Here is a 16,947-nt window from a genome sequence, read left to right on the forward strand (position 1 = left end):
CTTAGAATATTCTCCAGAAGCCCTTGAATGAATCATTAAAAAAAATAAATCAAAGTGTTCAAACACAGAATCCACATCACCAACTTATTCCATGCGTTGCTTGCTTGTCATTTCTTGTATTTTTCTGAGTTTTTGTTGTCTAGACTTCTCATCTATCACTAAAAGCATTTTTAAAAGAGAGACTATATTACATTATTAAAATACAACTAAATTCTTAACATCCATATTCCACCCCAATAAATAATTAATAAAAGCTACAGTAAAAGAAAGCATTATGATGACATTGATGTAAATCATTATCTCTAAAGATTCTGATTGGATTTGACATAATCTGGTCGGACAGGTTGTACACTCAGTGCTGGTCATCTCATACGGACTTAGAGGTTTGGTTGGTCAAAATGTAGAGAACCTGTTAGGTTAATAATGTTAGACTAGTGTTGACTGGACTAACTGTAATTAAACATTTTTATGTCTGAAAAGAAGAAACAATAAAATCGCTACGTTGGTTGCTGGGGTCAGAAGATTTGCCTTTGAGAAACAAAAGAGTCTGTCTCTTCAGTATATGGTAAGATATTTTACATGTATTTATGACACCACAGTACAAATATTAATAGATAAAGTGAAGGAAATTTAGAAAAAAATGATGGGATAGTTGGTTAAGTAGCAGTAACTGCAGGTAAGCACAACATGCTTCCTGAAAAATGTTATGATTTATTTTAATTGATTAGGAACCTGGTTTGGTGGAATCAAGATTGGACTTTCAAAAAAATAAATAAATAAAAAAATTAAAAGATTGTACCACCAATAAAGCACAGCAGTAGTCACATTATGCTCTGGTATATTAAAACTAGCTGGCTGAATGTTGTTGAATCTCATCCCGATTCAAACTGATTCTGGAATCAATCAAATCAGTTCATATTTAGCTTCTGGACTGGTTTTTCAACCCTGCTAATAACAATTTAACTAGACTTAAAAGCCTTGGCAACACAAGGCAACCAACTATCTGTCAATCAATTTCACCTTTGGCGAGAGAATTGCTGTAACGAATAATAAAAATTCCAAAATTGATGAGTGCACATAAACATTTCTACAATTTGTTTTTTTCTCCTTTCCTTGATGCAGGGGAGACCTTCTTTATCCAGATTCTACTTAACTCCAGGGGACTGAATGTTTTGAGATGCTTCAGCTACAACATGACTCCATCTCCTTACCTCCAGCACGGAAACAGCAGACTCCCAATGTCACCCCGGTCCAACATCATCGCCCACCGACATCATCATCTTCATCCCCATGTCCCTGCTCTGTCCTTCCACAACCTTCAAGTTTCCTCCCTCTTCTAAGACTGCATGGAAACGGTCTGCTGAGGATCCTCCTCACCCTCTTTATTGCCCTGTGCATACTGCCCTGCCAAGCGCACGCTGCCTTGTTTCGGGTCGGAGTGGTTGGACCATGGGGGTGTGACCGCCTCTTTGCCAAGGCACTTCCAAATGTTGCGGCACAGCTGGCGGTAAATCGCATCAACAGAGACCCCTCACTGTCCTACGCTGCTACATTTGGCTATGCCGTGCTGCAGGTAGAGTGAAAGTCCTTTCTTTAATAATTGGATGTTTTACAGTTCTTCATTGGTTTTCTTGTAGTGTCAACCTAGGTTTAGATATTAGCTTGTTGATTGAATATTTCTGTTCAGGAGCCTTGTGAAACATCCAGGGCACTGGAGGCATTTGTGGGTTTCCACACCAAGGCCTCTGGTTACGTTGGACCAGTCAACCCTGGATACTGTGATGCTGCTTCGATGCTGAGCAAAGGCTGGAACAAAGTAACTATTGTCCACAGAAGTTGTCTTTTCTTAGCTAGAACAGTTGTTAAGGAAGCTGCTATATTTTCTTCTCTGTGCTCTCGTCTATAAGGCAATATTTCCTTGGGCTTGTGTTGGCTATGAGTTAGATGATGTCCGTAGCCATCCAACGTTTGCCCGATCTATGGCGAGACCCACCGCAGTGCTGCACAGTGTCATGACCTACTTCCGGTGGGCTCACATTGGCATCATCTCTTCTTCTGATGACATCTGGGTGGACACAGCAACCAAGGTGTGGATGTTTGTCTTTTGTCAATTTTCACTCTAGAAGACCGAAAATTTAAAGTTTTATGTAAAAATAGAAAGCTGCATTATAGGTGACAAAACTAAACTTGTTTCAGCTTTTTACCAGGATGTGCAGACATTTTATGCAAAATCTTTTATGTCATGTCTAGGTGGCGGACTCTTTAAGGAGCCATAGGATGAACGTCAGATTTGTCAGTTTTATGGAAAACACACCTCATGGCATTAGACGAACCCTGGCCAAAGTCCGCAAGATGAAAGAAATACGAGGTAAAAGTGATGGTTCTTATTGAAAAGAGTTTGGGATGTTCATTGGACTAGGAACAAACTATTCCTGAAAAGGCAAATTACATTTCTCTTGCACCTTCCCCAACTTGTGCCTCACTCTAATCATGTAAATTTACAGATCTGTAGTTAAGAAATATGTCAAATAAATCAAAAACCAAAATTTCAACTCAATCTCCAAGAAAGAAGGGACAAAAATCTCCAGTGCCAATGTAAGATTGTAAGATTGAGGTCTGTAAGGTGATTCAAGAGAGGAGCAGGTATTAAGCAGAAAAGTTGTCTGAGGCTTGTAGTGTGGATACAAATCAGAACCGTAACAACCATCCATAGTAAGCTTAATCCACCTTTAACTTGTTAATATCTTTGTTTGGAAGCACTATAATTCAGTGAGATAATATTCTAGCATCAATGAGGTTACTCTGGTTATTCAACAGGGTTACTCTGATGTCTTTTTCTGTCCTAGCTGTGATCCTCTGCATGCACTCGGTACTCATTGGTGGCTTGGCCCAGAAGCTCCTCTTGGAAACAGCCTACGACATGCAGATGATCGACGGCTCCTTCGTGTTTGTACCTTATGACACTTTGCTCTACAGCCTGCCGTACATTAACGCAACCTACCCTACTGTGAAGAACAACAGCAAACTGCTGCGGGCCTACGATGCCATGTTGACTATCACCATCGACTCCCCCCAGGTGTCATTCTATGACGCCTATAGAGAAGCTATGGAGAGAGAAGAGGTGGCAAGAACATTGAAACCCCAACAGGTACATCAATTCATACCAGCCCACCATAGTCTGCTTTAATTAAACTGTAGTTGGTTTGCCTACAAAGTCTGGTTCCTTTGGGGAGGATCTAACGCCAATGTGGAACAAATTTGCCTAAAAACTGAGATCTTGGTTCAATTGAAGTGAACTATGTTGTGGTTCGAATCCATATGTGGATGCAAGTAGACCGTAGACTGCTCCAAAAGCAGGAAGTGGACTATAGCACAGGGCATTCTGGGTAAATGGAACCAAATCAAACACGTGAGCCTTCCACTAGTGGGAGAAACGGCTTGGGGTCCTTTACCAAAAACAAAACAGAAATGCTACAACCACTAAAAACTGATCCCATTCTATTTTTCTTTATATTTTGTGAAGAAGGAAGTTGTGCTCATTTCATTTTCAGAGATTTTCATGTTGTTTCCTTCAGTAGTTCTTGATGCAGAGTCACCACAGGCAAGGTGGTTTGGATAATTTTGACAGTGCAGTGTGAAAGTGAACCGCACCATCTGAAAATGTATTTTGGTCCAGTCTAACTGAATCTACCAGACTATCAGGTGTGAAAACACCATACGATTCAAAAGGAGGCTCAAAGGGTTAGTTTGTCTGAAGAACAATAAGTAAAGCTGACATCTCTCTTTGTGGTCCAGGTGTCCCCTCTGTTTGGAACCATCTACAACTCTATTCTGTTCATGGCTCATGCAGTGCACCGTGTTCGCGAGTCCAGGGTATGGATGTCTGGAGGAAACCTGGCACAACATACACGCAATTTGGATTTCCAGGTACAGATAGACCCAGAAGTCCATAACACCAAATCACTTTTTTCTAATTTCAGCATAACATAAAGTAAAGTGAGGTTATAGGATCTGATATTTTGTTTATTCACAGGGCTTTAGTCACCGTATCAAAACCAGCAGCTCTGGAGCTGTTCAGCTGGACTACATCATCCTGGACACAGATGGATCTACCTTGAATCTCATGCCAACATACAAGTAGGTCTCATTGTTTAATGATTTCCAATGAGCAACAAAGAGTTTGCTCCACCAAGATAACTAACAAATGAATAAGAAAGTCACTTGCCTTGCCTGACTGACTGAGTTAAATGTAAAGTTTGGTATGGAAGTGTTTATGGTGTGGGTCTTCTTTTCTAGAATTTTCCAGTCTTGACCTTTTTGTTTGAGTAAACAATACAACGTGAACTGAACACCAGTGTACAAAGCAAGGTCCAGGAAATGAATTATACAATTGCTACCTGCATTCTATGAACTGTAGTAGTAGTCAAAAGTAGTCAATAAATTAAGTATTTTTTGTTTACGATATCAGTGTCGTTCAAGAATTTTTTCATAAGAGTGGCCAGACCAGGCTAGCAAAACTTTTAGTTGTGCTAGGGGGCACAACTAAAACAATATTTATTTATTTTGTATAAATTTTTTATTGGGTTTTATAATATGTATTCATTGAAGAAGGGAATGGCTTTCTACGATATGAATATTATTCTCTGAGGAGGCCAGTGGGCTGGCCGGCATTTATTAAGAGGGCCATGGCCTCCCCTGCAACCCCTTTTGGAGACGCCACTGTATATTATTTTCTAGTTGACTTAATCTTATAATGAGCATGGCATCTTTCAGAGTTTAGCTGTCTCTCATATTTTAACAATTTGCTGAAAAAGAGCATCCTAATAAACTACACCCTCTTCAATTAACCACTGATCTCACTAATCCATGGCAGGATCGACATGGAGATCAGCATGGTTCGCTTCCTGGGTCGAGACATTCACTTCCCACAAGGCTACGGGCCCAGGAGAGATGCTGCCTGCTGGTTTACGCCCGGCGTCATCTGCTCAGGAGGTGAGGAAAACCACAAAAAACATGTATTCAGGGTGTATATATTTAGGATCTGCTGCAGTTAATTGATATACTTTTAAATGAATTTGTATGCTGCACAGCTCACGTGAATTTTTCAGAGTTCCTTTCACAAAATAAAAAGTTTTTTGGATAGTATTATAGGTTAAAGTCTGTTCTCTCAGTTTTTCTTTTCTTTTCTAGGAGTGGATCTGCTCTTGACTTTCAGCATGTTCTTTGGTTTTATTGCTGCTTCTGTCTTCGCAGTGGCTCTCCTGTACTGCATCAAGTATGAAATCACCTATAGAAACTATTAATCTAAAGCTAAAATGAATCTGAATTTTAGGAATCTTTAACAGGTAAAAACAACAAAACATAAACAAGTTTTTAATTTTTTTCCCCCCCTGAATCCCTCTCAGGCGACGCGTCAATCAGATTCGAATGGTCAGAGGTCCCAACAAGATCCTGCTTACTCTCCAAGACGTCACATTTATTAACCCCTCACTTAGTAACAAGGTCAGCCATTATGTTGTCATGAAAACACAACATAATGTGTTTTTTCCCATCACAAATCCCCCCAAATTTGTGTTAAATTCAATGTTCTTTGTACTATTTAAACCCATGCACTGGTACTTTGTAACTCCTGATACTTTTCTAAACTGGTAACAATTTGCTATCCACAGAAGCTGAGCCTAGATGACAGCAGGACTAGCGGTGGCCGGAGCACGTCTGAGCGCAGCCTCAACACACCCGCCTCCTCTCAGTCTCCAGCCACATACGAGAATTCAAACGTTGTCATTTTTGAGGTCAGACATTTCGATATTTAAGCCAGATTAAGAACGTGACAACACTTTCAGTGGTAAAGTCAGTGTGTGAAACTTTAAGGGGAGTTTTAATTGAACACTCTTTCTCCTGATCAGGGTGACTGGGCGTGGCTGAAGAGGCTACCTAATGGCAGGTTTCGAAGCATTAACCCTAAAACCAGCGATGTCTTTGAATTGGTATGTGAAAATGATGAGAGATACAAAAGAACATGACTATTTTTTTCTAAAGCAGTATACTGTAGGGTAGTGGTCCCCAAACTCTTTCCTGTGAGGGCCACATAACTTTTCCCTTCTCTGGTGGGGGGCCGGAAATTGTTGAGGGGGGTGGGGTGGGTGTTGCGTTTCTCGATTGATTTTTACCCAGAAAGCACATGGGCAAAAACCATGAGTGAAACGGTCACTGGGACTGACTAGTATATATTCCGTTGGGGGAATGTAACTATACCATATTAATTTCTCATATGTTAACATAAAGGCTCGTTTTGAAGTATAAGCTGCTACTTACAGGCATTGCTTCGAAGAACTCGACCCGGAATGCGGCGTTCATAACAGACACGTGTGTTCATCTGCTCTACTGCTAGCAAACAACCGTGGTGATTAAATAACATAAAAGTCAAGCAGTTCCCTAAAAGTCCAACAGATGGCAGCAATGCGCCATGCAAAACAAAACACCCACAGTTTACAGGGCACACCTCCTGGTGGTTTAAGAAAAATCCACATATAAAATAAATGAAAAAAAAATCTGAATGCTCTCTGGTATTGTTCAGGGGGTCGGACCAAATGTGGAGGCGGGCCGTAGTTTAGGGTTTCCCCCAGTGTATTATGAGTCTGGTGGGCCACCAGGCTTTACTTGAGCCCCCACCCACCAGACTAAGCATTGCTTATTTATTTAAGTCTTTTTAAAGTTTGCATTTTTTAAGACTTTATAGTTGGTGTTCAGGTGTTAATCTTCCAATCTTTCAATAACACATGATTATCAAGTGATCTTTTAAAATTTCCTGTCAACTTTAAACATTGATAAAATGGATCCTGGCTTGATGATTAAACCTTAAATTTAAACTTAAAACATTTAGATTATTATTTTAACACCTTTAATCTTAATACAAGTTGTCTTATTATACAGCAAAACCTTTGTCATTTGAAATGGCAGAGTTTTGTCCAATGATTTACAAAATGTTAATTTTATCTGAAAAAAGGGAAAAGAAAAACAGATAAAAATACATAAAGCCTAAAACCTAATCATTAAAATTTAAATGGTTCTTTGTTTTATGCTTCACGAATAGAGTCTGAACCCTGGGCTATTTAAGAAACTATTTCTTCTTGCATGTGTTAGGGTTAGTGTCACTCTGTTGACTTTTGAATTTCACCCAACCACTAACGTTTGGCCTTGACACAAGGCGCCAGTTCAACTCTATGAAACTTACTGGGCTGCGCTGTAAACATCCATCTCAGACTGCTAACATATAAGTGCCAAGCAGAACTACGCATCTGTTGGCGTTAATTTAATATTTGAAAGCCTGGCCAAGACGGCATCGTTCACTATCTTCGGCGCCATTGCTACAGGTGCTAACGCAGTAGGAAATTGACATCATTGCCCGGCTGAAATTCTGCCCAAGAAATTTAGGTCAGTAGGAGAAATCTCAAACAAAGCAGTGAAATGAGATTAAAATAGAGCGGAACTGCGTAGGAAGGCTAATTAAAACCCAACGTGTTGTGAAACTACACGAGTAGGATTGTGCTGCTTGTTCCTGCAGATGAAAGACATGCGTCACGAGAACGTCAACCCTTTCCTGGGCTTCTTTCATGACTGCGGTGTGTTTGCCATCGTCACCGAGTTTTGCTCCAGGGGAAGCCTGGAGGACCTGCTGCTGAACGACGACGTCAAACTCGACTGGATGTTTAAATCGTCTCTGCTGTTGGACCTCATTAAGGTAAATGACAGTACTGTAATTTAGGTGGAAGATAAAATTTCAAACAGAGAAGTTGACGAAACTGCAATTTAAATTAAATTAAAGCAATTAAACCCCCACACTGCCCCAATTTAAAGGGTATGAAGTACCTTCATCATCGTGGAGTGTGTCACACCCGTCTGAAGTCTCGTAACTGCGTGGTGGATGGACGTTTTGTCCTTAAAGTGACAGACTACGGCTACAATGAGGTTCTGGAGTCACAACGGTTCCCCTTCGTCGAATCGCGTCCAGAAGGTAACAGATACAAAGCTTTTTCAGAGTTTTTATTTATTTATTTCATTTCAGGATCTGGACAGTTTACTTACTTTTAGGGAAGGTGTATTTATTAGAACATGAACTACATTATTGACCCTTATTGATGACGTTTACCTTCTTCCAGGGAAAACTTTAACTACTAAAAAAGGTACTCTAATTATATATATAAAAAAGATAATATACATCAATCTTGCCAATCTTTTGCTTACACTGAATTATGGTTTAGGTTTTGACCAGGCGTTTCTTAGATTTGTGAAATAGAGAAGCATTGATTCTGATTTCTTTCTGAAAGCTGCTCATTCTGCAACCCTGCGGTGTTAAAAATTAATTTCTGTAGGGTTCACGCTGTGAAAAATGGACCCTGCGGTCTCATTCTAACAGATAATTTCTCAAACTGTAGCAACAGGAGGACATTAAATCACCTTTGTGTTGCAGAGTTGCTGTGGACGGCTCCAGAGGTCCTGAGAGCCAGTCATCCAGGACTCCACAGGACCCTCCCCAGTGACGTTTACAGCTTTGCTATCATAATGCAGGAGGTCGTGATCAGAGGGCCTCCGTTCTGCATGCTGGACCTGTCTGACGCAGGCAAGACATCTCATTTGCAAAATTGGTTGTTCTGCTGATAATGGAAGGCACAAGATATAAAACATTTTTAAATCAGATAAACAGATTATAATATTTTTCAGTTAGATCAGAAAAATGGAAATTAATGAGATATATAGTTTTCAAATACATTAAAAATATATAGTGTTAAAAGATGTTCATTTTCTTTAAACGATTTTTTTTTAAATAAAGTTGTACTGAGTACTTTTCATCAGTCATCATCTTATTTTACTGGGTCAGCTCACTTTTGAAAAAGTAAATCAGATCAGAAACAGTCAATTTTATGAGGTAGGTTGTTCATTTTTGGAGATTCCCATTAGCAGTGTATATAGATGTGACTCTCTACCCAGGGTGGCATAACTTATGGGGCGGCAAGAGAATTTCAAGCAAAAAAAATAAATTGTATTCACATATTTTGAAAGTATAGCTTGTAAAAAAACAAAAGAAAATACTATTTTATCATAGATATTACTAAAATCTTTCTATTTTTTCTGCTCTATACGTTTTTTTGGCTAATGATATAATAAAAAACAAATGTTATTTTCTTATAACATATCCATAAACAAGATGGATCATGTGTAATAAACAACACATAGATGGTTTTGCTTCTTTTAAAAATTGCACATGCAAAGTTAATGGGTATCTATTGTAAAAGTATCAATGCAAAATTCCACAACATTGCATTCTCTCACGTCAAGTCAAAATTAAAACACTGATTTATTTCTAAGACAATTAAAAGTACTTCAAACAACCCTAAATGTGGAAAAATAAATGATCTCCAACGACTAATATCAGACTCAAGTTTGCTGATCAGATTTTAGCATAATTTGAAAGAGGAGATCCCTGCTAAGCTCCTGTTTTATGTCCTCAGAAATATTAGAAAAGCTTCGTAAGCCTCCACCTCTTTGCCGTCCGGTGGTCAGTCCAGATTACGCTCCTATGGAGTGCATCCAGCTGATGAAGCAATGCTGGACCGAACAGCCAGACAAGAGGCCGACCTTCGAGGACATATTTGACCAGGTCATTCTTTTTTATCTCCAATCAAGTTGCGCCTGCATATTTTCATCTTAATTCTAACAAAATCTACTTTTAAAGTGCACTTTTTAAATGAATTCTGTTGGATATTCATGCGCTTCTGGTCCTTTCAGTTCAAAAACATCAACAAAGGGAAGAAGACCAACATCATAGACTCGATGCTGAGGATGCTGGAGCAGTACTCCTCTAACCTGGAGGAGCTGATCAGAGAGCGAACGGAGGAGCTGGAGATAGAAAAGCAGAAGACAGAGAAGCTGCTGACACAGATGCTTCCCCCGTACGTTACCACTCATATAACTGAACAAAGAAACACGCGTGGAATGCAAATTTAATTTTTTAAGGTAAAACTAAGGATAAAGACGAAAACAATACTGTTAAATCTGTCAGAAAAGCATTGAAGATTTGTTAGCGCTCTCAATTCTCCATTTAAAGTGCACGTTTAGTTCGGCCTGGGTTATACAAACTTATTTAAAGTTTTGCTTTTTTACCCCTCCAGCTCAGTGGCAGAGGCTCTGATGGTGGGAGCGGTAGTGGAGCCAGAATATTTCGACAATGTGTCGCTCTATTTTAGCGACATCGTTGGCTTCACCACCATCTCAGCCAACAGTGAACCTATCGAGGTGGTTGACCTCCTCAACGACCTTTACACGCTGTTCGACGCCATTATAGGAAACCACGATGTCTACAAGGTTACTCTTTTCTAGTTAATCTTGTGTCTAAAGAGGTAACATCAGGTGGTTGAAATTGTTGCTCATTTTCTCACGGCCTTCTCAAGGTGGAGACTATCGGCGACGCCTACATGGTGGCGTCGGGTGTTCCTTTCCCCAACGGCAACCGCCATGCTGCAGAAATTGCCAACATGTCTCTGGACATCCTCAGCGCTGTGGGAACCTTCAAAATGAGGCACATGCCAGACGTTCCTGTCAGAATACGAATAGGACTTCACACAGGCAAGTAAAGAATGGAGTTTAAGTTGAGTTCTCCGACTTTCGATCGACATTCAGCCAGACACTGAAGATCCATATGTACACCAAATGTTTTGTTCTTCAACAGCAGAAACTTGACTTTGGCTCTATGGTGTGTTGCAGGTCCGTGTGTAACAGGTGTGGTGGGTCTCACCATGCCTCGCTACTGTTTGTTTGGAGACACGGTGACCACCGCTTCTCGAATGGAGTCCAGTGGAATGCGTAAGTTCACACAAGTCAGAGAACAAGTGTGTGGATAAAATTCTAATTAAAGAAACTGGCACATATTTCCTGATCTATTGATTAAGTCTTTTTATGCAGAAACCAAACATTTCCAGATTTAAGAACAATAAGAAGGTACAAAAAAATCTAAAAATGGCTTTGAAATGACGTCATTTTTCAGATTTTTGATTTTAGTCAATAAAATATGTACTTTTTTTTCTGTAATCTCTTGATATTGAGCACAAACCTTAGATTTGAAGTCTTTTCAATTTTGTTAAGGTTTGCAATCTACATGTAGCTGTCACTTTACCTATAGGTTTTCTGAACAGTTGGAAAGCATTTTACTTGGGTTTTTTCCAGATTGTTTTCTTTGTTCTACTCTTTTTGTTAGGTAATCTAGGATGTTTTGATGTTAATTATTATTTTTTTCTTATGGTAGCCTACAGGATTCATGTCCATCAGAGTACAGTAAAGGTCCTGCAGGAACTCAATCTTGGATACAAGCTTCAGTTGAGGGGTCGTACAGAAGTCAAAGTACAAATATTCAGCAAATATAAAGATAATGTCACCCGTATGACTAGAAGCGTGAAGAAATTATTTTTTTGTCTCTACCTCTTCTTCAGGGAAAAGGAATAGAAGAAACATACTGGCTTACAGGGAGAGATGGATTCACCAAACCTCTGCCGGTCCCTCCAGAACTTAAGTCAGGGTAGGGATGAGTTTCTTCCATCCCCTCCCCGTGTTTGTCTTTCTGCTCTTTTTCTTTCCCCCACCCCCTTATATAGCTAGAATTTTACCACCCTGGTCCAAGTTCTCTCCAGATTCTGAGTCCTGCACTGGTTTTGAATAACTACCTACAAGAAACCTTATCAGTTCTTCATTCAAGTTCAAAATCAGCCACTTTCATACTGGTCCTTGCATGAATTTGTTCTTCCCATCTGAATGATTAAGATGATGCAATGCTTCATTGGAAATTAAAAAAAATATTCTACAGTAAACAAGAAAAGCATCTACACTATCACTTTGATACAATGGTTCTGGTTTTATTATACACTTTATGTACAGTACATGATTTAGGTGTTGTAATTAACCATACCACAGTTACAGACAGAATGTTCTAGTAATATCTTTGTACAAACAATTGATTTTAAGAAGACGGCTACACTCACATTTGTACACACTAGGGAAGACGCAACATTCAAAGAAAGGCCACAAAGGAACAACACAATCTCCAAGAATGTAACAATTCTGCATGTTATTTCCAACTTTTGTTTCAGATTAGTCCACATTACTCTCTAATACTATTGTAACAGAGTTTAGATCATTGTTTGCATGCACACACCGTATTCACAGCAATCCGTAATCTGCAGCCACGAGTTTTTTTTTTTGTTGGTATTTTCTTGACAGGGTTTTCCATTTACCCTACCACATTTAATGCCAAGTGTCCAAAGTAGATAAAAATCAACAACATTTTCTGTTGGTGGTTGCTCCTCATTGCCAGTGTTACCAGAGGCGCAGTCATAAGCTGGTTCTCCTCCACTCAACATCTGCTGGCTGACTTTGTGCCAGCCACTTGGGCCAGCTCCTCCAGGGAAATCTTAAAGCCTTACTAGGCTGGTCAAGAAACAGTCCATGGGCTTTCCTCTGAATCTTCTCCTGGTGGGATGTGCCTGGAACACCTCACCTCCAGGAGCCATACTTACCAGATCTTCAAGCCACCTCAACTGGCTCTTGAGACTTTGAGCATGAAATTGATTTGAGGACAAGACTGTGGAGGTAAGTTCACCAACTCAACCCATGGGAAGGACATGTGGACTAATGTGGAGAGTATCTGAATGTAAGATGGGGTCAACAAAACCTACCGTCATTATTTTCTGATGAGGTTCAAACAAACTAGATGATCAGGAGCTCTGGATATTTAGTGACAGATCAGGGGAGTGTTTTGATGAACATTATCAGCTTGTCAAAAACCGGGAGAATTGAGGTTATTCATGATCAAAGAAGCTCCCAACGTATTTCATTGGTCTGATTGGTAGGCAGCTTGGGATGAAGGACCTTTCTCAGTGGAATATCGACGTATGAGAGAAGGAAGCTGGAATCAACCTATCACTTTTGGATCGCAAGATGACTCCTCCTTCCACTGGGCGAAGGTGGTCAAGCGAAGAAGTTGACCACAATACAAACCCTGGCACTGAGTCAACCTTGCCTCTCTTCTGGGGTAATCTGACAGAAAACTTGTGTAGCACATGAGTTACTAGACATAGTAACCCGTGTTACCCGTCACCAACTCCTTGAGTTGGTGACGGGTTGTTGTTCCATTAATCATCTGTGGATGCTCTTGCATTGCTCCAGTGTACTCAAGAAGCTGAGTACAATGGCTGAAACAATCATTTGAGTTCATATAGGAAATACTGTGAACAAGTAATGAAGTTAAGGAATGTGAGTTCTCAGACTGGACTCTCTGTATGAAGAAGTTGAAGTTTAGTAACTTGTCAGATGCAAGTAAAAGATATTTGAAAGTAAAGGATGGTGCATAAGGCTTGGTCACTTCAGTCAGTCTAGGGCACTGCATTGTAGTGAGGTAGTTTCACCATCAAGTGAATCAAATGGTGACAAAGCAATTGTCCTAATTTCATTCTACACCTCAAAATACTGTATAATTGCAATGCTATATCATGCACAGAGGTGCATAGTGGTGATGGGATCTGAGTTTTAATATTTTATTCAGGAGGAACAGTTGGCAGACCTGACATCAGTTTGTAGTACTTTGGAAAGAACCACTGCACCAATAGTACTCTTCCATTTCCTCAAAAAATGGACTTGGCAAAGCTTTAGGTTGTCTTAGAAGATCTAAGACAACCTGTTGAAAGATTTGGAGAAATTGTTCTGCTTTGTGAAAAAATACCTTTAAGGAGAAAACTTGCATTGGGTCAAACCTTGTAAAATCCTTTATGATCAGACTTTCTAATAAAATGAGTCTCCAAGGAACCTACCTATTAGTCATTTCCTTTTAAAATACTGGACCTATTGGGTGGCAATAAAAACAACAATGAAACGGCAAAGTTTTTTTAAAGAGAAACGTGCCATTGCAGGACTGCAGAACGTGAGTGTGTGTGTGCTGTGATCATGGTGTTCGCTTCGTCTCAACAGGCAAATGGCCCATGGGCTGCAGATGGCCGAGATAGCCCAGTACAAGAAACGGAAAGCCGAGAAACAACAGCAGGAACAACTTGCAAAGAAGAAAAACTGAGGTAATGTTATGCATTATAAAAATGTATAACATTACTGGCTTGGTTGGCAACGTGACTCGTCCTTTGGCAAACATAGTTTGGGGATGAACTGTCTTTAAGGTGTTACCACAAGTTAATTAGACTTGATTGGTCTTTAACTCAACCCATTCCAAGTTTGGCGAGAAACATTGGCTATGGCAAAATACATATATTTATTAGTTAAAATGAGTTATTCAATATTTTTGAATACATTTTAAATTTAGAAACCTTTCAAACAGTTGAATGTTTTTCCCTCTAAGGAATAGATCAAATGTTTGTTGCGGTTGCACATTTACTGACTATGCCTTATTCTGTGTGCTTGACTTAAGTTGTTGACAAAATTTCTTATTAAACTTTAACCTGGGTTGTATCAGAATGTAATTTAATGCTATTAAAAGCAGTGGCATCTCTAGACAGTTCATGTGAGGATTGTGGGGACTTTGTCCGTGGGATTAAAAGAAAAGCTCCTCTTCTTTATTCATAAAAAAACTCAGTTCTTCTACTTTACAAGTCTTTTAAACTGCTCACCACATCGCTGCTGTCACTTGAAAACTTGTACTAAATGTCCACACCTTCGAAATTATCAATCCAGCACATTTTTCATTCGACGGCAGCAATGTGTTGATGCTGAGTAGGTTGATCGGAGAAGTCATGATGTGTCTTTGAAATAATAGTTTGCCATTATCAGTCTGCAGTGGAGAGCAGTCAGAGCAATTCCAGTTTAAGGAATCAGCAAGAAATTTGCATGGACCAGTGAAGTTAATGGCTCGTCAGATTTGGGCTGGTTTCAGAATGAGCTTCAGCCATCGAAACCAGTCAAACCTTTTAAACTTTTATAGCCATCAACATTTTGCAGATATTCCACAATTGAATAGTTGTAGTGCAAGGGGATGCTTCACATGGTTCATTTTACAATGTTTCTACTGAAAGATAGAGAATCTACGGTGCCAAATGTCTCCCCAAAAAACGAATAAATAAAAAATTACACAAAAGTACTCAGGTTACTGTTAAAGGTTTCATGAGGTTTGCTGAAGTTCTCAAAAACCAGCCCTGGTCTGTTGGCTTGACTTTACCCATGAGAACTTCTGTCTGATTCTTCAAATGGTTCTGACATCTGCCTACTGCAGACATGGCAGTGATGACTTGATTAAAGATGTGTTTTTATGGATATGAAAATCTAATAATCCCCATATCTGATATATACCGTTTAAATTTCTCTACTTCTGTGCTCATTGTGTTGTATTCTATGTTCATCAAGCTCAAATATAAATCAGGTATTTCTTCAACATGACAAGCTGGAAACTTGGGAGTTTCTTTTGAAACCCCTTTTAAGGGGCAGCTAGGATTTCATGGTGATGTACTCAGACGTCCTTTGCTGTGTTTCCCCCTTTTTTGTGTGTGATCCTTTGACTTTAAAGAGTAGACACTGAGTGGAAATTTGATTCTCCCTCAATATTTACCTTCGTGTGGGAGGTAAAATTCCTTTACCTCTCTCTTGTTCTTTCTGCAGGTGCAGATCGTTCGACGCTTCAAAGTAAATACAATGTTTTGCCTTAAAAACATAGAACTATTCCTTTCCAATTTTTAATGACCCGAACTGATTCTAATTTTCTCCCTCCATCCTCCACGCTCCTCCTCACGGCTTCTGTTTCTCTCACTCAGGATGTCGTTGGCTGAAAACAGGGACATGAAGCAGGTGTTTCACAAGGCAGTAAAGAAGATCTCTCATGTCCGCGTCGTGACGCAGCTCTACGTGCCCGAAGACGACCACAACGTCATGCTGACGCACCACTGAGTGACTGACTTTGTCTGGAGACAACTCAAGAGCACCGCCTCCCCAAAGCTACAGTGATGTAGAACTCTGAAAATGAGCGTCCAACTAGAGAGAGAGAGAGAAGGAGGGTAGTAAAAGTGTTGGTTGGGGTTTACAGCAGCCAGAGCGTTTGAGTGAATGTCTGTGGGCAGTGGCGCAGAAAGTGGGTATGCGCTACATGCGACGCATAGGGGCGCTGTCCTTAAGGGGGCACCACAGCAGAATGGAAAAATTATCTCTAGTCGTCATCAATGTGTCCCCGTACACCTTGGAAAGTGCATGTTTGCGCAGCTGTCTGTGAGTGTCAGTGGCTTGAGCTGCAGACACGAAGCCTGATTGGGGAACGATCTACGAAGGCTGACAAGTGATGAGTCGGCAAAGACGGGATCTGCAGAAAGTCTCGGTCAGCAGCAGAGGAACGTGGCTAATCTCTCTCTGTCGTCTCCGTCACCTTGGCTCCTCTTCTGGAAGGACATTTACTAGGAAGGAAAGCTCTTTAGTGCTCTGTCTTCTTCAATGTACAAATAAATAAGTACAATCCCAAAAGATTTGGGCACAAACAGAGGAGAACAGACATATATGGGTATTCAAGACCCAGACAATGTTTACAGTCTCTTTTGTCAGTCAAAATCTTCTGCTTGTTTTCATTTGTATTAACAAAATAAAATCAAGAAGCAGAACAAAACTCTCAATGTTGAAAACAGAAATATTTTAATCTTACTGCTGTCTGTGTAATATTGCAATGTTTGCTTGTTACTTTTCAAACAGTGAAGAAAAATGTCAAATCACACAATGTGAGGAATGTGATATCACTTTCCTCATATTGCTCTCTACAGGACAAGTCACTTCAAATGGCCTTTTTAGCACCGAGAAGTTATTGATCGGATGTAAAATTGTCACCTTAAATGCTGTATTTGATCAGAAATAAAGGAATAACATCAAGTCACTCAACTGTGCATATATGTTGTGCGAAAAAGCGACAGAATTTACCGTTTGTGAAATTGC

The 16,947-nt window shown here is 39.9% G+C and overlaps 1 protein-coding gene across 4 annotated transcripts; it reads left to right on the forward strand.

The window, feature by feature from the left end:
- Window positions 1-358: 358 nt before the first annotated feature.
- Window positions 359-16,888, forward strand: gc2 (guanylyl cyclase 2). 4 transcript variants are annotated; one of them, XM_007576057.2, is made up of 26 exons: window positions 359-565; window positions 1,123-1,573; window positions 1,688-1,816; window positions 1,908-2,087; window positions 2,251-2,368; window positions 2,847-3,148; window positions 3,796-3,927; window positions 4,034-4,137; window positions 4,874-4,992; window positions 5,191-5,275; window positions 5,406-5,502; window positions 5,670-5,792; window positions 5,907-5,987; window positions 7,565-7,741; window positions 7,858-8,014; window positions 8,471-8,620; window positions 9,510-9,658; window positions 9,787-9,950; window positions 10,170-10,362; window positions 10,449-10,623; window positions 10,762-10,860; window positions 11,300-11,394; window positions 11,484-11,569; window positions 14,011-14,111; window positions 15,640-15,663; window positions 15,792-15,860. In XM_007576057.2, the coding sequence occupies exons 2-24, from the start codon at window positions 1,178-1,180 to the stop codon at window positions 14,108-14,110; spliced, it is 3,411 nt and encodes a 1,136-aa protein (XP_007576119.1). In that variant the 5' UTR covers window positions 359-565; window positions 1,123-1,177; the 3' UTR covers window position 14,111; window positions 15,640-15,663; window positions 15,792-15,860. The 4 variants fall into 4 exon arrangements, with proteins under 4 accessions (XP_007576119.1, XP_007576118.1, XP_016518411.1 ...); XM_007576056.2 differs by lacking the exon at window positions 14,011-14,111 and having other exon boundaries at window positions 15,792-16,888; XM_016662925.1 differs by lacking the exon at window positions 14,011-14,111 and having other exon boundaries at window positions 10,449-10,576.
- The last annotated feature ends 59 nt before the right edge of the window (window positions 16,889-16,947 follow it).

This window comes from Poecilia formosa, unplaced genomic scaffold (assembly GCF_000485575.1).
Source record: "Poecilia formosa unplaced genomic scaffold, Poecilia_formosa-5.1.2 Scaffold395, whole genome shotgun sequence".
Classification (NCBI taxonomy): domain Eukaryota; kingdom Metazoa; phylum Chordata; class Actinopteri; order Cyprinodontiformes; family Poeciliidae; genus Poecilia; species Poecilia formosa.